At 41.1% G+C, this 21,584-nt stretch overlaps 1 protein-coding gene across 1 annotated transcript in view; it reads left to right on the top strand.

Moving 5' to 3' along the window:
- The window catches only part of LOC146863687 (extracellular calcium-sensing receptor-like), an 89,677-nt gene that overhangs the window by 33,992 nt on the left and 34,101 nt on the right, over positions 1 to 21,584 (top strand). The window contains exon 2 of the mRNA XM_085636654.1: positions 10,419 to 11,261. Coding sequence (XP_085492780.1) covers positions 10,419 to 11,261 — 843 coding nt within the window. The remainder of the gene's footprint in view (positions 1 to 10,418; positions 11,262 to 21,584) is intronic.

The following is a 21,584-nucleotide window of genomic DNA, read 5'->3' as shown; positions in this document are numbered from 1 at the left end:
GTGACTATTACTACACAGGCTGGAGGAGTGGGCCAGGGAGAAAAACATAATGATAGAAGCGCAATATGGATTTCAAGAAGGGAAAGGTACAATTGATCCGTGTCTAAACCTGAGCCTGACAATTGACAAGTACCCTAGAGCTAAGGGAGGGTCAAATCTTCTTGGCATTTATGGACCTAGGTGCCGCTTTTGATTCCGTGTCCCATACTAAACTATGGGACCTAATGGACACCATGGGGATCGATCCCGCTATAATAATTTCTATTCACCAGTTATATGCCAGTGCTAAAGAATCAGTTTGCTACGGCTAAAATGGTGAATGCACTCACCCCTTTAATGTCAGCAGTGGGTGTAAGACAAGGGTGTGTTCTTGCCCCCTTCTTATTCTCCAGTTACACTAACGGGATTGGGGAAGCACTTAGGGGTTCAACGATGAATGTACCTGTTTTTGATGGCCGCAGTGTTCCAATACTGGTATATGAGGATTAGACCGTCCTGATTGCCAGAACAGATTTGGCCCTCCGGCACTTAGTAAGGCACTATGTAGCCTTCATGGCCTCATTAGATTTACAGGTTAATGAGTCAAAATCCTTTATTCTTGTGATGGAGCTTAGATTTCACCTATAAAATGTATGCATTATTATATGACAAAAAACTGCAGACATGAGTTCTAAAATGGCACGCAGATTGTGGCGCAAGCAAGATGAAAACATAAGGCCTGATCAGAATGCTTCAGTTTGGAGGTGCTTTCATGTGAAAACATGCTCAATTAGTTGAACAACCATGTTTATATGTGATTAATCAATCTGTAATCTCACTATAGAATGCACATTAATTTAGAAAATGTATTTGTACTTTCAAAATGGCATCATGTATTTTTGCAGGAGCAGAAATGTGCTGAATTGTGTTTCACAGTGTAGAAAACCACCTGATTTCAGTTTATTTTAGTGGACTCAGGTTACTGCAGTTTTTGCCCTTGAACATTAGAATGGAATGTGCTCCTCTTCCCAACCAACTTTCAATGAAAGGGCTTTGTTAATAAATAACGCCCTCCTGTTTCCGTCTCTTCGACCTTCACTATGTTGCATATATTTGTAGCCTGTTTAAACGTGGAGAGAAGAGCACACATATTTTTTTTCATAAATCACAAGACTGAAATCTGAACAAGAAAACGCTTGATTAATGACGTATCCGGTCAGTCCATGGGGAGATGATGTGTCTTGAAGATCTGACTGGATCAGCTATGAGGACCGAGCATGTGAACTTTTGCTTGATATATGGCTTACAAGTGGGAGGAGTGCCTCTTTTTGCTCATTTGTTTCTGAGGGCCAGGCCCAGTTTCTGTGCTGGACACAGAGACGGGGAGGAGAGAGGAGAGGCTGCATCTGTGGGGGCTATTGTGCAGCTTGAGACAGAGACACAGACTAGCACAGCGAGGCAGAGAGAGAGCTGAAAGGATCAGAACAGATTTAGATTTTAGGTGCTAAACTGCATTTATTTCTCTTTATGGGAGATTTTTGCCCTTATTAATTATTGATTAACCTTGCAAGACTTACTCTTTTTCTTAGAAACTCTTTAAGAGTTTTGACTGACAATTTGTGCCACATTTCCCTTCCTAAATGTGATGCCTATATGCAGAATGTAATATGTTCTGTATTAATGCTAGTTTTCCTATTTTTCAATTCTGTAACCTGATTGATATTTGACTAATGAATAAAGAGTCAGAGAACCTTAACTTTTGACTTAAAATAAAACCCTTTAAAATAACTCACCACTCTCATTATTGCCTCAAATATTGTTTGCATTTAATTTTCGTATTTATGTGAAGTCTCCTGTTCGGTGAAACACGGTCATCAAAAGGTCCATCATTTCACCCTTTACACCGGTAAACAATAGGTAATGAGGTTTTGAATACGGAAATTATCAGGTAATTACCACTGGATCACTTGCACCAATGCTGGCGGTGGTTAAAAACATTCCTTCCTCTCATAGCGGCACTCGGAATGCGGAGTTGATAGATTCATTTCCTTATCTTGGAGTCGTTTTTGATATAGGGTTCTAGTGATGAAGAGGAGTGTAAGGGCAATCACAGCCTTCACTAGAAGGCTGAGATAGATTAGAAACCTATTGAAACTATCAAAAAAATTGACCAAGCTAAAACAGTCTCCATTGCCTCTTAAGGGGCAGGCGTTTGGGGTATGGCACAAGGAAGCCTTCTCCAAAACCTGGAAGATAGTTTCTTTAAGGGTATAGCCTCTCTCCCTAAGTCCTCTACAAACTATACTTGTCACCTAGAGTTAGGTGTGCCCTAACTGACTGACAGTATCAAGCTACCTCCAATTATGTTGTGGCATTCAGTAAGATATAGGGACACAGTGAGCCTACCCCAATTGATTATAAAAAAACTGCCTTAGAACAGATAATTGGCAAAAGATTGCGTAGCGACATTATATCGGAAAGACCTTAACTGACATAAGGCTCAAGAAATCGTATGAGAACCCTAGCACTTGCCAGAAAATCTCTAAGCTTGAACTTAAGTCCTCCTACTTGAAAAAGGTCTTGTTTGATCGTTATGAATCAAATCGCCTAAAGAAACTGCTTATTCTGTATCAACAAATACCCCCAATTTTAGAAGGAGGGTATTCTTATCTAGGAATTACAAATAACTCCCAGCACAGTCACATTTTAATCAGATTTCGAATGAATTTAACCCCTCTGATGCTGGGTTTTCCTGCCAATAATTATACCCATTCCGACCTATCAGCTTGCCCTTGTGATATGGTATCTAAGCAGTCTGATCTCCATGTTGTTTTATTTTGTGCTTTTTATAAATATCCTCGTGCAAGGTATATTATCCCAATCCTAAAAAGCTGTAATTTTAAACAATCTCGAGTAGCACTTTATTTTTTTAAATCCCTTCCAGATCCTTTTGTATGTTGTTCAGTCGCTCTGTTTTTTTGGGCTTGTATGAACACTAGGAAGACTCTGCACTTTAGTATTAAAAGTAATTGACATGCCTCTTAAAGGCAAGAACTTTTACTTGGGCAGTCTCTTTTGCACTTTATTTATCTGTATAAGACACTTAGGTATATACCTGCTGTGCTTGAGTCATTTCCCTTCTACTATTGGAACCAAATGATTTACTCATCACCGGAGTAGTGGTGCTAACTGGTACAAGAGGACTACTGGCTTTGAGTGATAATTGTATTTTGCTCATTTGCACTCCACACTCTTGTATAAAATTGGATTTGCTTTTTTTCTGACTGTTTTTATTTGAAGCTGTATTTTATAACTTTTAATATTCATATGTGCTGCTAATGGTTTTACTCCAATTTATGTTACTGGTTTTTTTATAGTGAGTAATAGTTGTCTTCCTTTTGTTTTGCTTTTATGGATTCATTGCTAAATCCGAATAAAGATTTATGATGATGAGTCCGCGCATACCATCAGAATATGGTGACCTAATTCCTGGCTAGCTCACAGTGCACCATTTGGGCCCCTAAACTGATGGTGTTTGCAACATCAGAATCTGACAACCCTAATTCCCCCAAGGAAATAATGGAAACAAATCTCATTAATTTATAGCTCAGGCATACCCAAAGAGGTACACAAGAAATTTCTAATATTTATTGAGGCAACAGGAATTTTGTGTAAAATATATGAGCTCCAATGAAGTCTGAGCGCGCAAGTACGATCCGTACCGCCCGTCCGAAAATACAAGCGCATGGAAAAGGCTCCGTACGGAGCGAACTTTGTACGAGCCCTACCCCAAGTATACTTGTGCTCGGGGTACGAGTCGTACGGCCCCCGCCAGCCTCCCACCCCTCCCTCATACGTCTGCACCGTACCCCCCACCCCCGTATGTACGGCGCGTACCCCCCACCCCCCGTATGTACGGCGCGTACCCCCACCCGTGTATGTATGGCGTGTACCCCCCACCCGCGTATGTACGCACCGTACCCCAGGCGTACCCCCACCCGCGTATGTCCGCACCGTACCCCAGGCATACCCCAATCCTCGCGTATGTACGGACCGTACATACGCGAGGATTGGGGTATGCCTGGGGTACGGTGCGGACATACGCGGGTGGGGGGTACGCCTGGGGTACGGTGCGTACATACGTGGGTGGGAGGTACGGAGCGTACATACGCGGGTGGGGGTACGCGCCATACATATGCGGATGGGGGGTACGCGCCATACATATGCCATGTTGGGGTACGCACCGTACATGATGACACGTACGATGTGGGTGATGGCATGTACGTCACGTAGCGGGCCCCCTTTTCCTCGTGCATCGCAGCGTACTTCACTTTTCCAGCACTTTTTGGCTCCCGTAAAAATATAGCCGTGCGGGGTGCTGTGGGTACGAATCGTACTTGCTGATCCGTAAAATGCTGCCTGACTCCGTGCAGACGTCGCGTACGCGCTGTCCAGGTTCGGAATTGTATGTATTTTTTAGCCGTACGGGGTTTTTTACGGTTCGTACGGAAATGGTATTTCTGTACGAATCGTACTTGCTGGTTTGTACGGTGGAATTCCCGGGTACGAGTCGTACGGAGAAAACGCTCCGTACGACCATTTGTACCCGGGTTTTACAGGATCGGAATCGGCACCTAAATGAGAGGTAAGAATACTTGAAAAAAACATTGATCCCGAAGTGAGAAGGTTCTTTAATTAATGTTACTTTAGCATTTCATTCAATATCAGCATTAGAAAAAAACACTGTTTTCATTACCACATGTACCAAGAATTTAACAAGTGTGTGAAACTGTGGTTCCAGACAACTGATATTTTATATTTAAATACTGTTGTGGGAATAAGTAAAAACAATGTTCTTAAAATATATTTAATGAAAATAGATGTCAGTCCTTTTATATAAAATGGTAGATTTTCCAAATATTAATGGTAATTGTATTGCTGTTTTTACTTATGTTTTAATATTCCTTTAAAAAAAAACTTTTCATGTGATTAATTCTTGTTTCACTGGGTACTTATTTTGAGTAATTTGCAAGTTCATCCTTGAAAACAAAGGGACCGATTTAGAGTTTGGGGTATTGGTTACTTCATCACAAATATGACGGCTATCCAGTTGTTGTAGGGCCCACATAGTTGGTACATATTTTCCTCTAACATGAGGATATGCTGCATATGCATTTATTCTTGGTAGGCATTGTCGCCTTGTAGCCTGCACATTTAGTCCCAGGGTCATACAATCAAAAAGCAATGAGATAACTTGTTTATTCTAGACAAACTAAAGAAGCTGTTTTCCACCTCTGCCACAGTGAGATAAGGACAGTGTTTTATTATATAAACAGCATCCATGCTGGGCTGGGTGAGAGAAGCCCTTCATGTTGATGTTGTCATGGAACCACTGTGACTGAGATGCAGCCTTGCTGACTCCGATATTCATACTGCAAAGAAGGATAGCCTGCACACTTTTGGGCATATTTATAACTTTTGTGGCGCAAGGCAGCACAGCAATTCACCATGCTGTGCTGCCCTGTGTCAAAGGGAAAGGGCAGGAATAGGTCGTACTTATCCAATATGGCCCATTCCTGCCCTTTTCTTTTGCGCTGGCACCATTTTGGCAGCCTAGCGCGAACCCAGGCACCCTTGACCAAAGATTGTTTTTGTGCATGCAAGATGTTTTTTGTGCAGGAAGGGACTCTTTCCTGCACAAAATCAATCAAGAGAGGCATATTTTTATAAGGGTTCATCGCTCTTGCACCACGTTGCATGGTGCAAAAGCGACGCAAACCATTCATAAATATGGCCCTTGGATTAGCTTCCTGACCCATAATACCAAGGTATGGTGGTTAGGGTATTACAAAAAGTCTGGCAGAGGTTACTACCACTATGCTCTCTTTAGTATAGGTGCTAAAGCCAGATAGGATTAGAGTAACATTAGAAACAATTAAAATGGTTGAATTGGTAGTATTTTTTACCATGCTAATAATGCTTATTACAGTAATGTGTCTCATCTGCTTCGTTAAGGCAGCTCACACTTTCTTTACAAAAATTCGATTATTTTAATAAATGTTTTGAAAATGTATTTTCGTATCTTTCCTGTGTATACCTTAGGCATGCAAAAGTAATTAACAAAAGGCTTTAGACCTGTTTCCACAAATTCCTTGTGAATCAAAGAGGTTATGTTCAAGGTTAATAATAACATTAATTACCCTGGTCAGGTTAGGGGTTTAGATGTGGTACTATGAGCTAGCCAAAACAAATTTAACATTTACTGATGATATATGTAGACCGAGTCTCTATACTGCGAAGTTCTTGTTGAGATAGTACACAGTCCTATTAAACTTGTAGGAACCGTATAACACTGTCCACCATATAACATGTGTGTTGTATCCAATGGAACTTGAAATACGGCGGATGCCGAACTCTATATCGGGCCTAATAACAAGTGAAATTTTAAAAAGTAACATATGTTGGAGACATTGGGGTAGTTTATGAAGTCTACATTAACATGATTAATGACATTTATATGTTACTGATTGTTACCTATTTCATCACATAGATTCAATGTCCGATATTACCGGGATTTGTTGGCCATGGTTTTTGCAATAAAAGAAATCAATGAAATGCCAGATCTGTTGTCAAACATCACCCTTGGCTTCCGGATATTTGATTCCTGTATGTCTGAGAGCCGAGCCATTGAAAGAGTGCTGAATCTTCTTTCGGGTGAAAGAGTGACAACTCCCGGATACCAGTGCCCACCACGTCCCCCACTGGCTGGCATCGTGGGGGAAACAATGTCATCCTTGAGTGTCCCAATGGCCAGAATTATGGGAGCTCTTCATTACCCCCAGGTAAAGATCAGCAGGATTCAACAAAAATGCTTACTAGAAGTTTTTAAAGGAATTCTGGTATTGAGAGTTTGAGTCAAAGTTCATTGAACTTTTTCAATTATTGTTGAAGGAAATGTAGTATTTTATAAAGCACTAATAGAAAACATAACTATTTACAGTCAAAATATTACAGTCCCTCAAAAATTACATGATAAATCAAACTCCCAGTCTAAAAGTGTTATTATAAATGACATTGGGAAGTTCTTGGTTAGCCATACCTCACTTTCTCTACTTACAAATTAAATTTATCAAGCAAATTTAGTAGTCTGGGAATATTTATCCTTATTAGGTTAAGATAGCTTCCAATAAGCTATATGTCAGGAACTCCTAAACAATGCTGAATGAGTCAAGGAACATAACCCTCAAAGTTAAACTACATGTCTGTCCTATTCATATTGGACTTGAGACGAATTGGTGCAAAACGTAAGAGAAGAAAAGGTTTAGGACACAATGGCTTACTCTTATGGGATACTGAGCCCCTAGAGAGACCCAAGATTACCTAATAATACTAGCTTCTAGGCTTTAGGAGATCTCTCTCTTTAGAGACACTCTTGGGCACTGCCATGAAGACCAATTCTCAGTTAGAATTGCTGGTGAAGCCTTATGGTTCACTGGATGTCTCAGTCCTTTAGGTATTTCCAGAAAATCATTAAGGAAGTCCCTGAAAATCATTAGCAATTGAACAGTATTGAAATGCGGCCCTTAAAGGTGGTATCCCCAGGGAATGTTGTAACAGGTGCTGCCCATTTAAAACATCTGGGTCTAATGATGATCTATAGTAGCCTTTGGCCCTTTAACCAATCTCAGTACTGACCTCTGTTCTGACCCGATACTGGTTACCAGGTCCCAGGTTGCAAATGGAACTGGAAATCAACACTCTCTGCCCCCTAAACTTCCTCCATTTAATTTAAAAGTATTGCACCCTTGTTTTCAGGACCTGCAGCAGCATTCCCACTCGCCCGCATCTATTTGAATAAACATTTACATTGCTTGTTACTATTATAATAGCAGGTCACATTTTTACAGTTTGCATCTGTGCTCGCCCACGCCTGCTACTCACTTGGTCCCATCTTGTATCCCATTTATGATGCCATACAGACATCACACTAGCCTACTGCTATCCCTAGATGCAACACTCCCCTGTGTAACACACATTTCTCTTCTACTTCTTGATAAACTCTGTGTAACACTAAGTTGCCTTACCTTCCCTGTGCGGGCACTGCTCCCACTATTTTGCAGGTTGGCATGCTTCATGAGGCCATTACTTTGGTATAGAGACTGCAGCATTTGCTTATAAATCTTGAGCCATTTGACAAACCGTCACAGGACATTTTAAAAAAGTCTCATCCATCTCAGCTTCATTCTGAACGTTTTTGGGGTGATCTGTCAAGTGGGGGCTGAGAAATGTGGGGTCACAAAATGTGTTTTCCCCATGCAATTTTAAGTAGTTAAATTAGACACTCAATCTGTTCAGAGGTTTTTGAGAATGTGAGTTTTACAAATGTGTGTATATAGAGCGATGCAGAGGATCTGCGGATCCAAGAGATTAAAAGATAACATCTGATTGGCCAATATCAACAATGCGGTTGCAGCAGTCATTTTAGGACTCAGGTACTCAATCCCCTGTCCTGGAAAAAGGATATAAAAACACATAGGTGGCAGGGTAGGGTTACAGTGCCACTCACAGGAAGGGTGGTGCAGGGCTCCCCTGGGACCAAAAACATCATTTTTTTTAGGCAAGCTCCTGCCATTTCAATTTTATTGCTTGCAACGTGTGAGCCAAGACCAGAGGGGGTGCTTTTTTCAAACCTTATATGGGGAAGTGATGTAGACTCCCCTCCCGGCGTCATTACAATACACCAGGGACTCCATCCCCTGGGACCCATATTTATACCTATGGGGAGGGGGGATGTGAGACCTCTGTCCCTGAATCATTTTAAGGCCCAGGGGCCTCCATGCCCTGAGGCCAAATTCATCTTAATGGAGAGGGGGCGTGTGAGCCAATATATGGCCCATGAGACTCCATCCCCTGGTCCTGTTGTATTTTGTTTTGGAGAGGAGGGCAATGAGGCTCTCCTCCTCGAGCCATGGTATGGTCCTGGGGTCCACATCCCCCAAGCCGGATGAGAAACTATCCACCAGACACTGTTTTCAGCAAGTGAGGGCCTGGGTAAGGAAGACTTCTGAGCTCCCACTTTGTGGGAGCAAGCAAAAAGGCTCTCACCAGGTGGGAGCTGAAAAGTTTCCTCCTGCTCACATTCAAGGATTGCTCACCCCTAGCAGGAGCAGAAAGAAAATCCCCGCCGGCGGTAGAAAAGTTGGATGTCTCAACACCCAGGATGGTTCCCACTGATGCCAATGTGAAAAATGTTGTTGGGCACCCAGGTTGGGGCCAGGACACCCAATCTTAAAAGAAAACACAAAACAAAAAAAAATGTTCATTTCCAGTGCAGCTTTATAGAATGGGGCTGCTTGCAGGAAGCTGGAGGGCTCCCTCCCTCCTCAGCTCCACATAAGAAAGGAAGCTATGTGAGTAGTAATTACATATTGCTTTACGTTTAAAAAAAACATAGAAATTCACTGAAAAAAACAAAGAATACAGGGACGTTATAGTTAAGTTCACATTTTACACACACAAAACCGTAGAAATTCAGCAGTTAAAGTTAGAGTTCTCTGAAGAAACTATAAGTCGCGCCCCAAGGTAACTATAACCCGTGCCCTTGCAATGCATTTCTAATGGCCCCACTTATTACATCACTCATGACATCTTCTATGACTTCATTGATAATATCACTGCAATATTTGCAATAAAATTATTGATGAGACAACTGAGCATGGGAGGGAGATGAGATAATACATTATTTTAAAAAGTAGAAAAATTAAAATATTACAATTGTAAACCAAATAGATTTAAATTAAACATCAATTACATGTTTTTACAACTTACGTAATTATTAATTAAATACATATGTCTTTTACATTAACAGAAAATAAAGAATTCAACATTAAAAACAAAATTAAAAGTATTGCAATTGATTTAACTTCCCACTCTATTCCCTATAAACTCAGCAACCCACTTTAACAACATAAACTATAAATTATTTTTTTAAATTAAAATTAAAATAAATAAACCAACTTATATATATTAAAAAACAATATAATCATATGTATTCAATTATATTAGATTGTGTTCTGAAAGATGGAGCACTCTGCTCTTTAATAGAGCCTTTTTTACAGACCATTGAGTGGTAAAGCCTGGATTCTAAAAAGAGGCAGCAAGCAGACTGTGTTATCTTTGCCAAATAATGCTTTCTTTTTGTATCTCAGTTCTGCTATTATACGGTTTATAGGTGTCTAGAGACATTTCACTTTACTGAATGTGTTCTAGAAAAGCGGTTAATCTGCCTGGTGTATGAAAGAACAAACAGTGAATTACAGAATGCAGCACATTCCCTAAGTTATATTCTTCTTTCTTTCTAGTATTTGTAAAAGGCAAACATTTATTATGGTATAATTTCCTACCCTAAATGTTTTTCTGTTGTTTAAAATTTTGGACAGGTCAGTCATGGATCCGTGCTCTCTTCCCTCAGCGACAAGCTCCAGTTCCCCTCCTTTCTGCGTACGGTGCCCCCTTCAACATTCCAGAACATGGCTCTGGCACGGCTCGTGGGGCACTTCCAGTGGGCATGGGTGGGAATGGTCGTGTCTGATGATGAGTTGGGCCTTCAAGGAGGTCAAGCAATAAGGAGAGGCATTGAGGAGAGTGGCGGCTGTGTAGCCTTCGTGGAGCAGGTCAACCTTCGCTACTCCAAGGAGAAGGTCCTTCGCATTGCAGAAATGATACAGGGACATGCAGCAAAAGTGATCATTTTTCACAGCCCAGAGGTGCACCTCAAGATGTTGCTACAAGCCCTTTACTCACTGAAATTAAATGGCAAGGTCTGGGTATTCACTGCTGCCTTTACAATTACACCTGGATTACTGGACAACCAGGCCTGGAGAATATTCAATGGATCTCTGGGAATTGCACCTTACACTGATCACATGCTGGGATTTGAGGAGTTTTTGCACAGTTTAGAACCCATGAGATACCCGGACGATATATTCATAAAAATTTTCTGGATGAAGGCGTTTCATTGTCATTTTGCAGACACTAATGGGACAAGAGATGTGTTCATCCAAGGGGAGGAAAGTGAGCAGAAACTTTGCTCAGGGAAAGAGTTAATGGATGACAAGGCCATGACTTTATTTGAAATGAATGACCTGAGCTATACTTATCAAAGCTACACCGCTGTGTATGCCTTTGCTCATGCACTGGACACTCTACTAAACTGCACACCTGAGCGAGGATTGATAATAAAAGAGGCTTGTGCTGACATCAACAAATACCTACCTTGGCAGGTAACAAGAATGTCCTTGTTTATTTCTTAAGATCATGTCTGGAATATATAATTTTCTTTCCACTGAAAAACACAAAAGTTTAAGTGATTTTATAGTTAATGTTAAATGACATTATTGATGACATCACTGAGGATATCTCAAATTATATTATTTTATCATATGGGGGGCCTCCTTCCTGAGCCTTGAATGGCCCTGCAGACCCCATTCCGCACACCCCCATCCCCTTTCAAATAAAAACAGGCCTGAGGGATGGGTCCACAGGAAATAATGAGGCTCAGGGATGGGGCCACGCAGCCCCTCCCCTTTATAATAAAAAACAGCCCTTGGGGTTGGGGTCCCCAGGGCCTAATGAGGTTCAGGAGAGTGACAAGGCAGCACCCCTCCCCTTTCATTAAAAATTTCAGCCCCATGTGATGGGGTCCCCAGGACCAATTAAGGCTCGGAGGGGGTCTATGTGGCCCCCTCCCCTTTAAAAAACAGACAGCCCCGGGGGTTGGGTTCCCTGAGGCGAAAGAGGCTTGTGGAGGTTGAGAACCTGTCACTCCCCTTTTTTATTATTTTTGGTGCAGGGGATGAGGCCCCCTCCACTTTTTTATTGTATTTGCCCCAGGGGATGGAGTCCCTGATGTCTATTAAGGGATGCGGATAAGGGCTGCACATTCCCCGTCCTCTAAGATTTTGGCGCTGGAGGTGCAGTCACCGGGGTGAAAGAAGGCTTGAGGGGACAGTGTGGACCTCCCCCTGTTATATTGTATTTGACCCCAGGGAATTGGGTCACTGGACCCTAATAAAGGCTGGGAGAGGGAGACCAAATAGCCCCTTCACCTTTTTCTTGGAACTGGACTGGAGGTTGGGTTCCTGAAACCAGTTAAGTCTTGGAGAGGGGGGCCAAACTACCCCCTCCTCTTTTTTATTGATTCTTGCTCCGGGGTAGGGATCTCCTGGGTCAATTAAGGGTCAGGGAGGGGGCTACATACCCCCTCCCCTTATTATATATGGTTTGCCCTAGGTGATGGAGTGCCCAGAGCCCAAAAGCCAACTGTGGTGATGCGTACCTAGAACACTGCTCTGTCATGGAACCCGAATCCCTCGGAGATTCCAGGACAGGCAGTTACCTCTGGGCCCCTGTTGGGATTAACTGGCTTTCGCTCCTCGCTGTTTCCAATAAATCCTTTCAAATTACTGAGAGCGTCCGGAGCATACTTCAGTAATTTGGCGACGATCGGCCAAACCTACGAAACGCACGGCCATCAACCGAAGACGTAAGAGACACTCTCATGATTTTTTTTTCTCCGGATTCACGGAAGCGTTTAACAGGGGCCAGAGAATCGGTGAGACTTTTGAGTTTTTGTCAAGCTGGTTGATTTCTCTTCTTTACGAGGTGAGATTTGTGGTTTTGTTACCTCGTCTTTATTATTTTCATTACGTTGCGCATTAACACGAGCTCAGCAGCGCGAGACAGGATTGCCTCATTCGAATCCTGCGCGCGCCCGTGAAACTAAGCTGTGCGATGCCGCGTAACACGCAAAAGTGTTAAATGTTCTGCGTATAGCCGCTTTTGAGCAAGCGAAGGGAAACAAGGTGAAACAAGTGTGGAAGCCAGCTATTCCTCCTGTCTCGTTACGCTGAATGATTCAATTTAATATTGCCCCGATCTCATCTGATGTAGGACGCAACACTCCCTCATTGCAGCCTGCCTTCTGATCCTACTGCACTGCATCATGGGACATCATTAGACACTAAAAATAGAAAAAGGACTCTTACCTTAACTCCCAGCTGCATCTCAACCTGAAATAGAAAGAAGACTTTGCTTTACAATTGGGATTTCAAATGATATTTTTCAACAGCAATTTGCACGTTTTGCAAGTCACACTATAATAAAAAATAGAGAGAGAAAGAGATAAGAAGAGAGTGAATAATATATACAAACACAATATTTATCAAATGTATTTCACAACAGCGATTTGCACGCTTTATCAAGAAGGTTATTTGTGCAAATTACAGCGATTTGCACACTTTTCTTTACATCAACAAAATTAGCATTTTTTCTACTCAGTTGTTTTTTTTTATTCTATCTCACAACAGCGATTTGTACGCTCTTTCAAGAAAGTTACTCGTGCAAATTACAGCGATTTGTGTTTAAAAAAAACAAAAACATGTTATCTTCATTTACATCCAAACCAACATGCAGAGCGTTCAAGCACCAGCACCATTCCTACAAGATCCCGGAGAACCACCTTTAGAGTGTAACTTATGCTAAGATCTTTTAAAGCATATCTAGGAGCTATTGACGCACAGAGGTTCAGACCAGAAAGACGGAAAAGTCTCATGTACTATCATTTGGGAGTCGAAGGCCAAAATATCTATGATCATCTGCCTGAACATGTCCCTGCAGAAGATGAAGATTTGGATGAATTTGAGACTGCAATTGCTCAACTAGATAAATATTTCTCGAAAACAAAAAATATGGTTGTACATAGGTACACATTTTTTACGAGGACACAACAACCTAACGAAAGTATAGACACTTATGTCACTGCACTGAAAATGTTAGCATCAAAGTGTGAATTTGACAACTTCACTGCGGAACTAATACGTGACCAATTAGTCTCTAGATGCTACTCTAAGAATATACAATAAGAGTTGCTTGCATGTAAAAATCCAACTTTAGATAAAGCTGTAGATATAGCTAAAATCATTGAGGGTTCCTCCATCGATGCAAAGTTACTTGAAGAATATTTAGCTAAATCCACAATTTCTGGCGCAGTTGTCAACAAATCTAATTCTACAAAAAATCCTCAAACCATTATTAAACCAGGAACATTTAACAGGCTAAATTTCTCTGTTCAACAATTCCAGAAAGCATTTTGTTACAGATGTGTTTCACCTTCACATGTTTCTTCATTCAGATATTGCCCTACTCTAGGTCAACAATGTAAGAAATGTGGAACGATAGGTCATTTTCTAAAAATGTGCAGAACATGCAAGCCTACTAATGTTCATTGTGTTTTAAATGATTTTGGTAATAATTTTGATGAAGAAAATTCTGAGAGTAACCAAGAATTACTTTTAGGTGTTAGATGTGTTAACTCTAATGATGAAGACCTGGTAATTGATCCAAATCTTAATGTTTCTATTGAAGGTCATGCTACACAACTTTTAGTTGATACTGGTGCACTCATAACTATCATCTCCAATGATATTTTGGAAAAGTACTGGTATAACAAAACTTTACTTCCTCCAGATATTCTTACAGTAGCATTTGAAGGAAGCAAAGCAGACCTCATTGGCTTCTTCTGGGCTGACATTAAGACTTTAGATGAATCAATCAATGGTAAAATGTATGTCGCAAAAAAAAGGGATCAATGTTTTGGGAGTAATTCATCAATCTGAATTTGGTATTACGATCAGACCAGGTTTACAACAACCTATTTCCTTTGAAAAGAAAAGACTAGGTGCAGTAAGCAACCACAACAACACTTGGGTCAAAAAGTTCAGTAAAGTTTTTCATGACAAATTAGGCAAAATTTTAGACTTTACCTATCGCATTAAGGTCAAACATGATGTTGCCCCTGTCAAACATAAGTTAAGTAACATACCATTCAGTGTGAGAAGTGACATTTCTGCCATGCTCAATGATATGTGTTCACAAGGTATTATTGAAAAAACTGATGGAACTTTGTGGTTATCTCCCATTGTTTTAGTGAAGAAAAAGAATGGGGAATTACGCATGTGTGTGGATATGAGGAGTGTGAATGAAGCTATCTGGATAGATAACTACCCCCTACCTAGGATTGAAGACCTAATAACTAAAGTTGGTCAAGCCAAGTGGTTTAGCAAATTAGACTTAAGAGCGGCTTACCACCAAGTTGAATTAGATGAAAGTTCCCGTCATTTGACTGCATTCGTAACCCCTGATAGAGTTTTCCAATTTTTTCGCATGCCATTTGGCATCGCCTCTGCCGCAGCAGTCTTCCAAAGACTCATGTCAGGCATGTTTACTGGTAACGAACATGTTGCAATCTTTCAGGACAACATTTTAATATTTGCTGTTAGCAAAAACGAACATGACTTTGCACTAAACAATGTTCTAGAGACCTTAGAAAAAAGAGGTGTCACGCTATGAAAAGACAAATGTACATTCAAAACAAAAGAAATTGAGTATCTCGGGCATGTATTTTCTGAGCAAGGTGTAAAACCTAAACCTAGTCTGGTAAAAAGCATTGTAAACATGCCTGCTCCTCAAAATAGAGAACAATTGTTATCTTTCTTTGGCTTATGTGAATTTTATGCAAAATTTATGCGGAATTTTGCTACAATTACTAAATGTTTTAAGGTTTTACTAAAAAAAGGGCGAAAAATGTGTATGGTCAGACCTATGTCAACATACTTTTGAGAAAATTAAAAAAGATATTACTTCAGCACCAGCACTACAATCATTTGTAGAAGGCAGACAGACTTGTGTTACTGTAGATGCTTCAGGATATGGTTTAGGAGCAGTTTTAACCCAACTCAACATTAATCATGAAACAACTGTTGGTTTTGCCTCCGGGACTTTACGTTCACCTGAACGTAAATATTCCATTATAGAAAAAGAACTCCTAGAATGCGTATGCAGCGTAGAGAAAATTAGAGCTTATTTGTGGGCAAGACCTTTTACTTTGAGGACTTATCATCGTCCTCTGGTGGAAATTTTGTCAGGAAGGAAGTTAAAACACACCACTGCCCGCATAGGTAGACTTTCAGCAAGGCTACTAGAATTCTCTTTCTCTGTAAAATACATTCCAGGTGGAAAAAACTCTAGAGAAGACTGTCTTTCTAGACTCCCGATTGGAGATTGTGATGAATATGATTGGGAATCAGAGATTGAAGAATGCTTTATTGCCTACATTGGCGATTTAAGTATTTGTAAAGAAGAGAATGATTGGGTACAAGAATTACACAATGATGCTGTACTAAGGGATTTAATAAAAATGGTTACTTCAGGTTGGCTGAAAGAAAGCAGTTTACCTGATAAATTGCAAGCTTTTTGGAAAGTATCTGACAAATTATCTTTAGAGAGTAATAAACTAATGCGTGGTGATAAACGTATTATTGAATTAGCTCACTCTGGTCATTTGGGTTCCACCTCCACCTAATGAAAGATAAGAGAACACTTTTGGCGGCCTAAAATGGACCATGAAATAGATTTGTATGTACGTGATTGTGGAAAATGTAAAGTCAGTGACAAAGTTTTAAAAACTGAAGGGGTGGTTGAGTGCCCACCATTTGTCCAGGAAGAGCTTGGCAACGTGTTGGAGTGGACTTTTTAGGACCCTACCATGTCCTACGCAACTATATAAGACATTTCATTGTTATGATTGACCATTTATCAAGATGGGTAGAAGTTAGAGGAGTGATGGAGCCCACTACAAAAAATGTTATCAATTTCTTCCAAGATGTATTCGCAAGAGAAGGTATCCCAGGTGAAATTTTAACTGATAACGGCGTGCAATTTATTTCTCTTGAAATTAAATCTTTTCTAGAAAAATGTAATATCAAACATATTAAAACACCTTTATATAAACCCCAAAGTAATGGTAAAGTAGAACGCTTCAACAGAATTTTAGTTGAATGTATCCAGTCTACTTTGAAATGTAACATGAATTTTGAAACTGCTTTAAAAGAGTTGATTTGGAGTTACAGAACGACACCTCACAGTGTCACGACAAAGACTCCTTCTGAATTGATGCGAGGCAGAAAAGCAACAACTGATTTATGCCCTTTTTGGATGACCGCAAGCTTTGACAAAAATTGGAATATAAACGAATCATGGAATATAGCCAAATCAAATTTGGACGCTTCAAGTGCAAAAAGAATATATGACAACTCAAAATGCAGCAGGTTGAAGTTAGGTGACTGGGTTCATGTTAAAAATCCATGTCTTGTTGGGAAAGGTTTTTCTAAATTTAAAGCACTTTTATAAATTTTGGAACTCAGGAAAAATGCTGCAAAACTTTCAGATGGAAATTGGTGGAATATTTCTCGTCTAGCACTTGATCCCAGTGCTGGTATGAACATTAATGAACAAAATGCTTCTAACTCTTTCAATCACCAATTCATACAAGAGGATAATGGAATTTCACATGAAGCTTTGAGGGGAAGCATCCGCACCAAGTTTACCCCCAGCAAGTTTCAAGACTTTATTTGTGATTAATCTCTTCCTTCTGTTTTAGATGGGAGGAGAGTATGCTGTTCTTCTTGTTTTCATTATTAACATTTTACTTCTACTTACATGTTTATTATTGTATTTCATTGCATTACTCCTAGGTTTTCTAATTTCTTATTCTCTGTTTGATTTGTTCATTATTTGGAAAAAGGGAGAAGTGTGGTGATGCGTACCTAGAACACTGCTCTGTCATGGAACCCGAATTCCTCGGAGATTCCAGGACAGGCATTTACCTCTGGGCCCCTGTTGGGATTAACTGTCTTTCTCTCCTCGCTGTTACCAATAAATCCTTTCAAATTACTGAGAGCGTCCGGAGCATACTTCACCAACTCTAACCCTTTCATCGCAAAGGCTGTGTGTGGTTAGCAGCTTGTAGGGGGTTTATCCACAACCATGGCTGCAAGCTAGGCCCTGTTACCCACACCCCACTGTGCATGGCTAAAGGCTGCATGCATCATGGGGTTGACATCCTGTGGGGAGTTGGAAGCCTAGCCTGACTGCAAGATAGGCCTAACGGCTTATGTTACACATGACCAAAGGCCGTGCACAGCGTGGGGTTGGCTGCCTCAGGGTGGCTGAATGTGGGGAGTTGGATGCAGGGCCTGGCTACAAGCCAGACCTTGTGGCCAAACCCATTCCACTTGCGACAAAAGGCTGTGTGCAGCATGGGGTTGGCTGTCTGCAGTGAGGAGAGGTTTACTACCTCCAGGAGGCTTGGCCACAAGGCTGGGCTGTAGGCCAAGCCCTGTTGCCAAATCCTGCTGTGCACATCTGAAAAAGCTGCACAGCGTGAGGTTGGGTTCCTGTGTGGGGGTTTGCCACAGGCCAAGCCCTGTGGCTAATCCACAGCTTTGGCAGTGTGCATCAGGGGTAGACTTTACATATGGTAATCAAATATTACTATATGCATAAAAAAACTAGAAATTCATTGAAAAAACAAAAATTAAAGTTATATTATATTTAGATGTGATAGAACTATCAGTTTTCATTTTTTTGAAGGAATTACCCAGTTAGAGTTAACAGAACTAAAAATAACTTGCCCCCCGCCGTGCACTGCTTTGATTTTTCATATTACATGTTCCTGTACCCAACTCTCTGGGGGACAGCCAACTCCTGCTGTGCCTAGTCTTTGGCGAGGCCCTCCACCCTACACTGCGTGAGTGTCTAGAACCCACAGAGCTTGGCTTTCGGCTGTGCTCTGCGGGGTGTATGAAGCTGGAGTATTAGTTGAGGGGGCTGATGACCCAACTCCAATAATAATCAAAATCCTTGTGTGGGTGAACTAAAGTTGCTAAGTTAACCCACGCTCAAACCCTTTGTAGCAACGGTACCGATCAGACAGACTAACTGAGATGCAATGTGTAAAGTATATATGACTGACGTGCTAAAACAGTAATGAAGCCAAAACAAAAGAAAAATCCTAAAACAATTTAGAAAAATAGAGAATTTTCTGACACCAAAAAGACAAAAATCTAATAGGGGAACTGGAATAATGATTTTTTAAATTTTAAATGAAAAATACTGCCTAAAAATATTAAGCGCCAACCATGTCAACTGGTCACAGTAAACCATGACCTGCACTCGATATGAGACCAACTCTAATGGAGCGCAAATCAGACACAGAAACCAGGTTCCAGCCAGTTAGAGCTTTTAACTTGGGACTCAAAATGGAAGTCAAAAATCTTCAGCGGGACAAGGCAGCAAGCTGTAGTTGCGAAAGGCTGAACGAGCTCAGATAGCCATTGAAAGAGGTCCCATTGAAGCCACTCATTTTTGGCAGGAAATCTCCTAAGGGAATTTTTTTTTATTTCATGCCCAGAAAAGTTCTCTCATCAGCCTGATATTTTTCACCTTCATACCTTTCAAGATTTCTATGTTCGCAATTAGTCATATTTTTGGAGCTCGGATTTCTCTAGTAAGGAAAGGCTGCAAGCTGTGGCCAAAGATAGCCCCAGGAGGCAGACACCATCTCCATGAGGTCCCAATCAGATTTGCTGCTTCAGAAAAAGTATGAGTGGGAGAAACCTGAAACCTTTGTCGGATCCACAGGTCCACGGATCCAAAAATGTTTTAAGTTCCAAGATTTCTAGGGTCATAGGAGAAGTCCAACAATTAAGTGTTCCAGGACCACAGGATAGCCCTTGGGGGTCAGGACTTACTCCAGCTGGATCCCCCGAGAGAATTCAAGGCAGGTCCAGTTAAACTGGTCACCCGGACAGTTGTAGAAAATGCTTCTTGAAGCTTGTTATGTCCTGGTAGCTTGAACAGGAGGTCAGCATTATTATCACCCTTGGAGTCACTTCTTTGTGCTGGGTACTAGAAAGAACAGTTCTCTCCTCTGGACTCAAACAGCAGGCCTAGTCTTCTTCTGCTCTTCCACAGGTCCAAAAAGTGAACTTCTGAGGAGGGTACTCAGGATCTCACATGTTTACCTGCCACAAGCTAGAGGGTGGAGATGACGCCTGGTGCCTCCCTAACAAATAGGGTAAACATTCCCAGTAGTAACCCTACCCACTTTTACAGCATTGCCTATGTGGCTTATTACAATTAACCCTGCAATGCCCCTGTCTGCCTAAATCCACAATGGTGAAACCCTTTTCCTCTCGCAGAGGCAGTCCTTCCACCCAGAGATGTGGCCAGAGTAATGAGCAGCCTCTCCTCTGAGTTCACTCTAAAACAGTTCTGGGGGTAGCTACCCCAGTGATAGGAGCCTACTGGTCTGGGGGAACAAAGACAAGGCCTTACCCAGGGGTCAGCATCATTTGCATGTGAAAGCAGAGGCCTCTTTGAAGTTCATCAGGTTCCAACTACACTGGCCATCCTGTCGAGGGAACAGCAGCACCTCTCAACACATAGGGGCTCATTACGATGGCGGGCGGACTTATGTCCGTCTGCCATCATCCCGGTAATCGGGACCACCTGCCAAATGGAAGTGGTCCAGCACAGCAAATTACAATGTGACCGCCACTGGGGCGACTGCAAAAGACATTTGTTAACATTGCGGTGGGTGTTTCTGGCTGCAGCTCCCACCACAATGTCAAAATTGCAGGTTGGACATTTCCCTGCACTACGTGGCAGGCACCATGGTGTGGTAAATAAAATATTACCTGGACTGAATTTCATACGACATCTTAAATAAAATAGCTCAGAATAATAAGAGGCAGAATCCGTGGTATAAGAGGTTTCTGAATGGGCTTTATTCCAAAATGGCCGACTCGAGTGGCGGCCTTCAGGTTCCGTCACCACGGGGGTTCAGGAAGTGAAGTACGATACTTTATTGACAGGAAATTGCTTTTATAGAACATACATTACAATGAAAACAAATGTAGAAGGCGTAACAATTGATAAGAGAAACGATACTGTAAATACGTAACCGAAACTGGGCGTAATAAGGAGTAAAAAGAAACATGATTGGTTATGATTAGGGCTCCCGGTTTTATGGTATTTATTTTGTTGCCATTTCCGTCTGTATTTATCCATATTTATTTTTTGCTAATTTTATCTGTATTTATCCATATTTACTTTGAGTTTTGTGGAACAAGTGAGCTGAAATGAGTATATTTCCACATTTATTTAACCAATAAATATGCACTCATGCTTGAATGTCTGCCAGGTTTCAGTGCTGTGAAAACCCACAGAAGATAAATCAGTGCACTTATATTAAAATATGCAAATTTCAGTATCGACCTTGTGCATATCTACTGCTGTTAAAGCCTCTTTACTAAAATCCCTTTCTGTTTTTAACCGCCTTTTCTATCAATCCACACATCTATTGGCCTGGTAGTAATGGCAGACAGTATTTGGAATTTCTCAAAAAAGCAACCCAATTTCCGTTTTTATCCACATTTAAAAATAAATACAGACAAGAAAATAAATGTTTTCTGTCTGTATTTATCTGTAAAAATCAGTAAAAACGGAAAACAGGGAGCCTTAGTTATGATGTTACACATAGGTGGATCTATAAGATAATACTTGGCAGAGATGCGCGCGCAGCAGCATGACGTGTAATTGACGTGCAACTAGGGGGTGAAGGGGACTTGACATTTAGCTCTACATGTGGAGACGAAAAGTCTGGGGGGTCAAGTCAACCTAATCCCAAATCATATCTAACATCC

This window comes from Triturus cristatus, chromosome 2_1 (assembly GCF_964204655.1).
Source record: "Triturus cristatus chromosome 2_1, aTriCri1.1, whole genome shotgun sequence".
NCBI lineage: Eukaryota > Metazoa > Chordata > Amphibia > Caudata > Salamandridae > Triturus > Triturus cristatus.
Note: the sequence above shows the minus strand (reverse complement) of the source record. Positions and strands in the feature narration are given on the sequence as shown.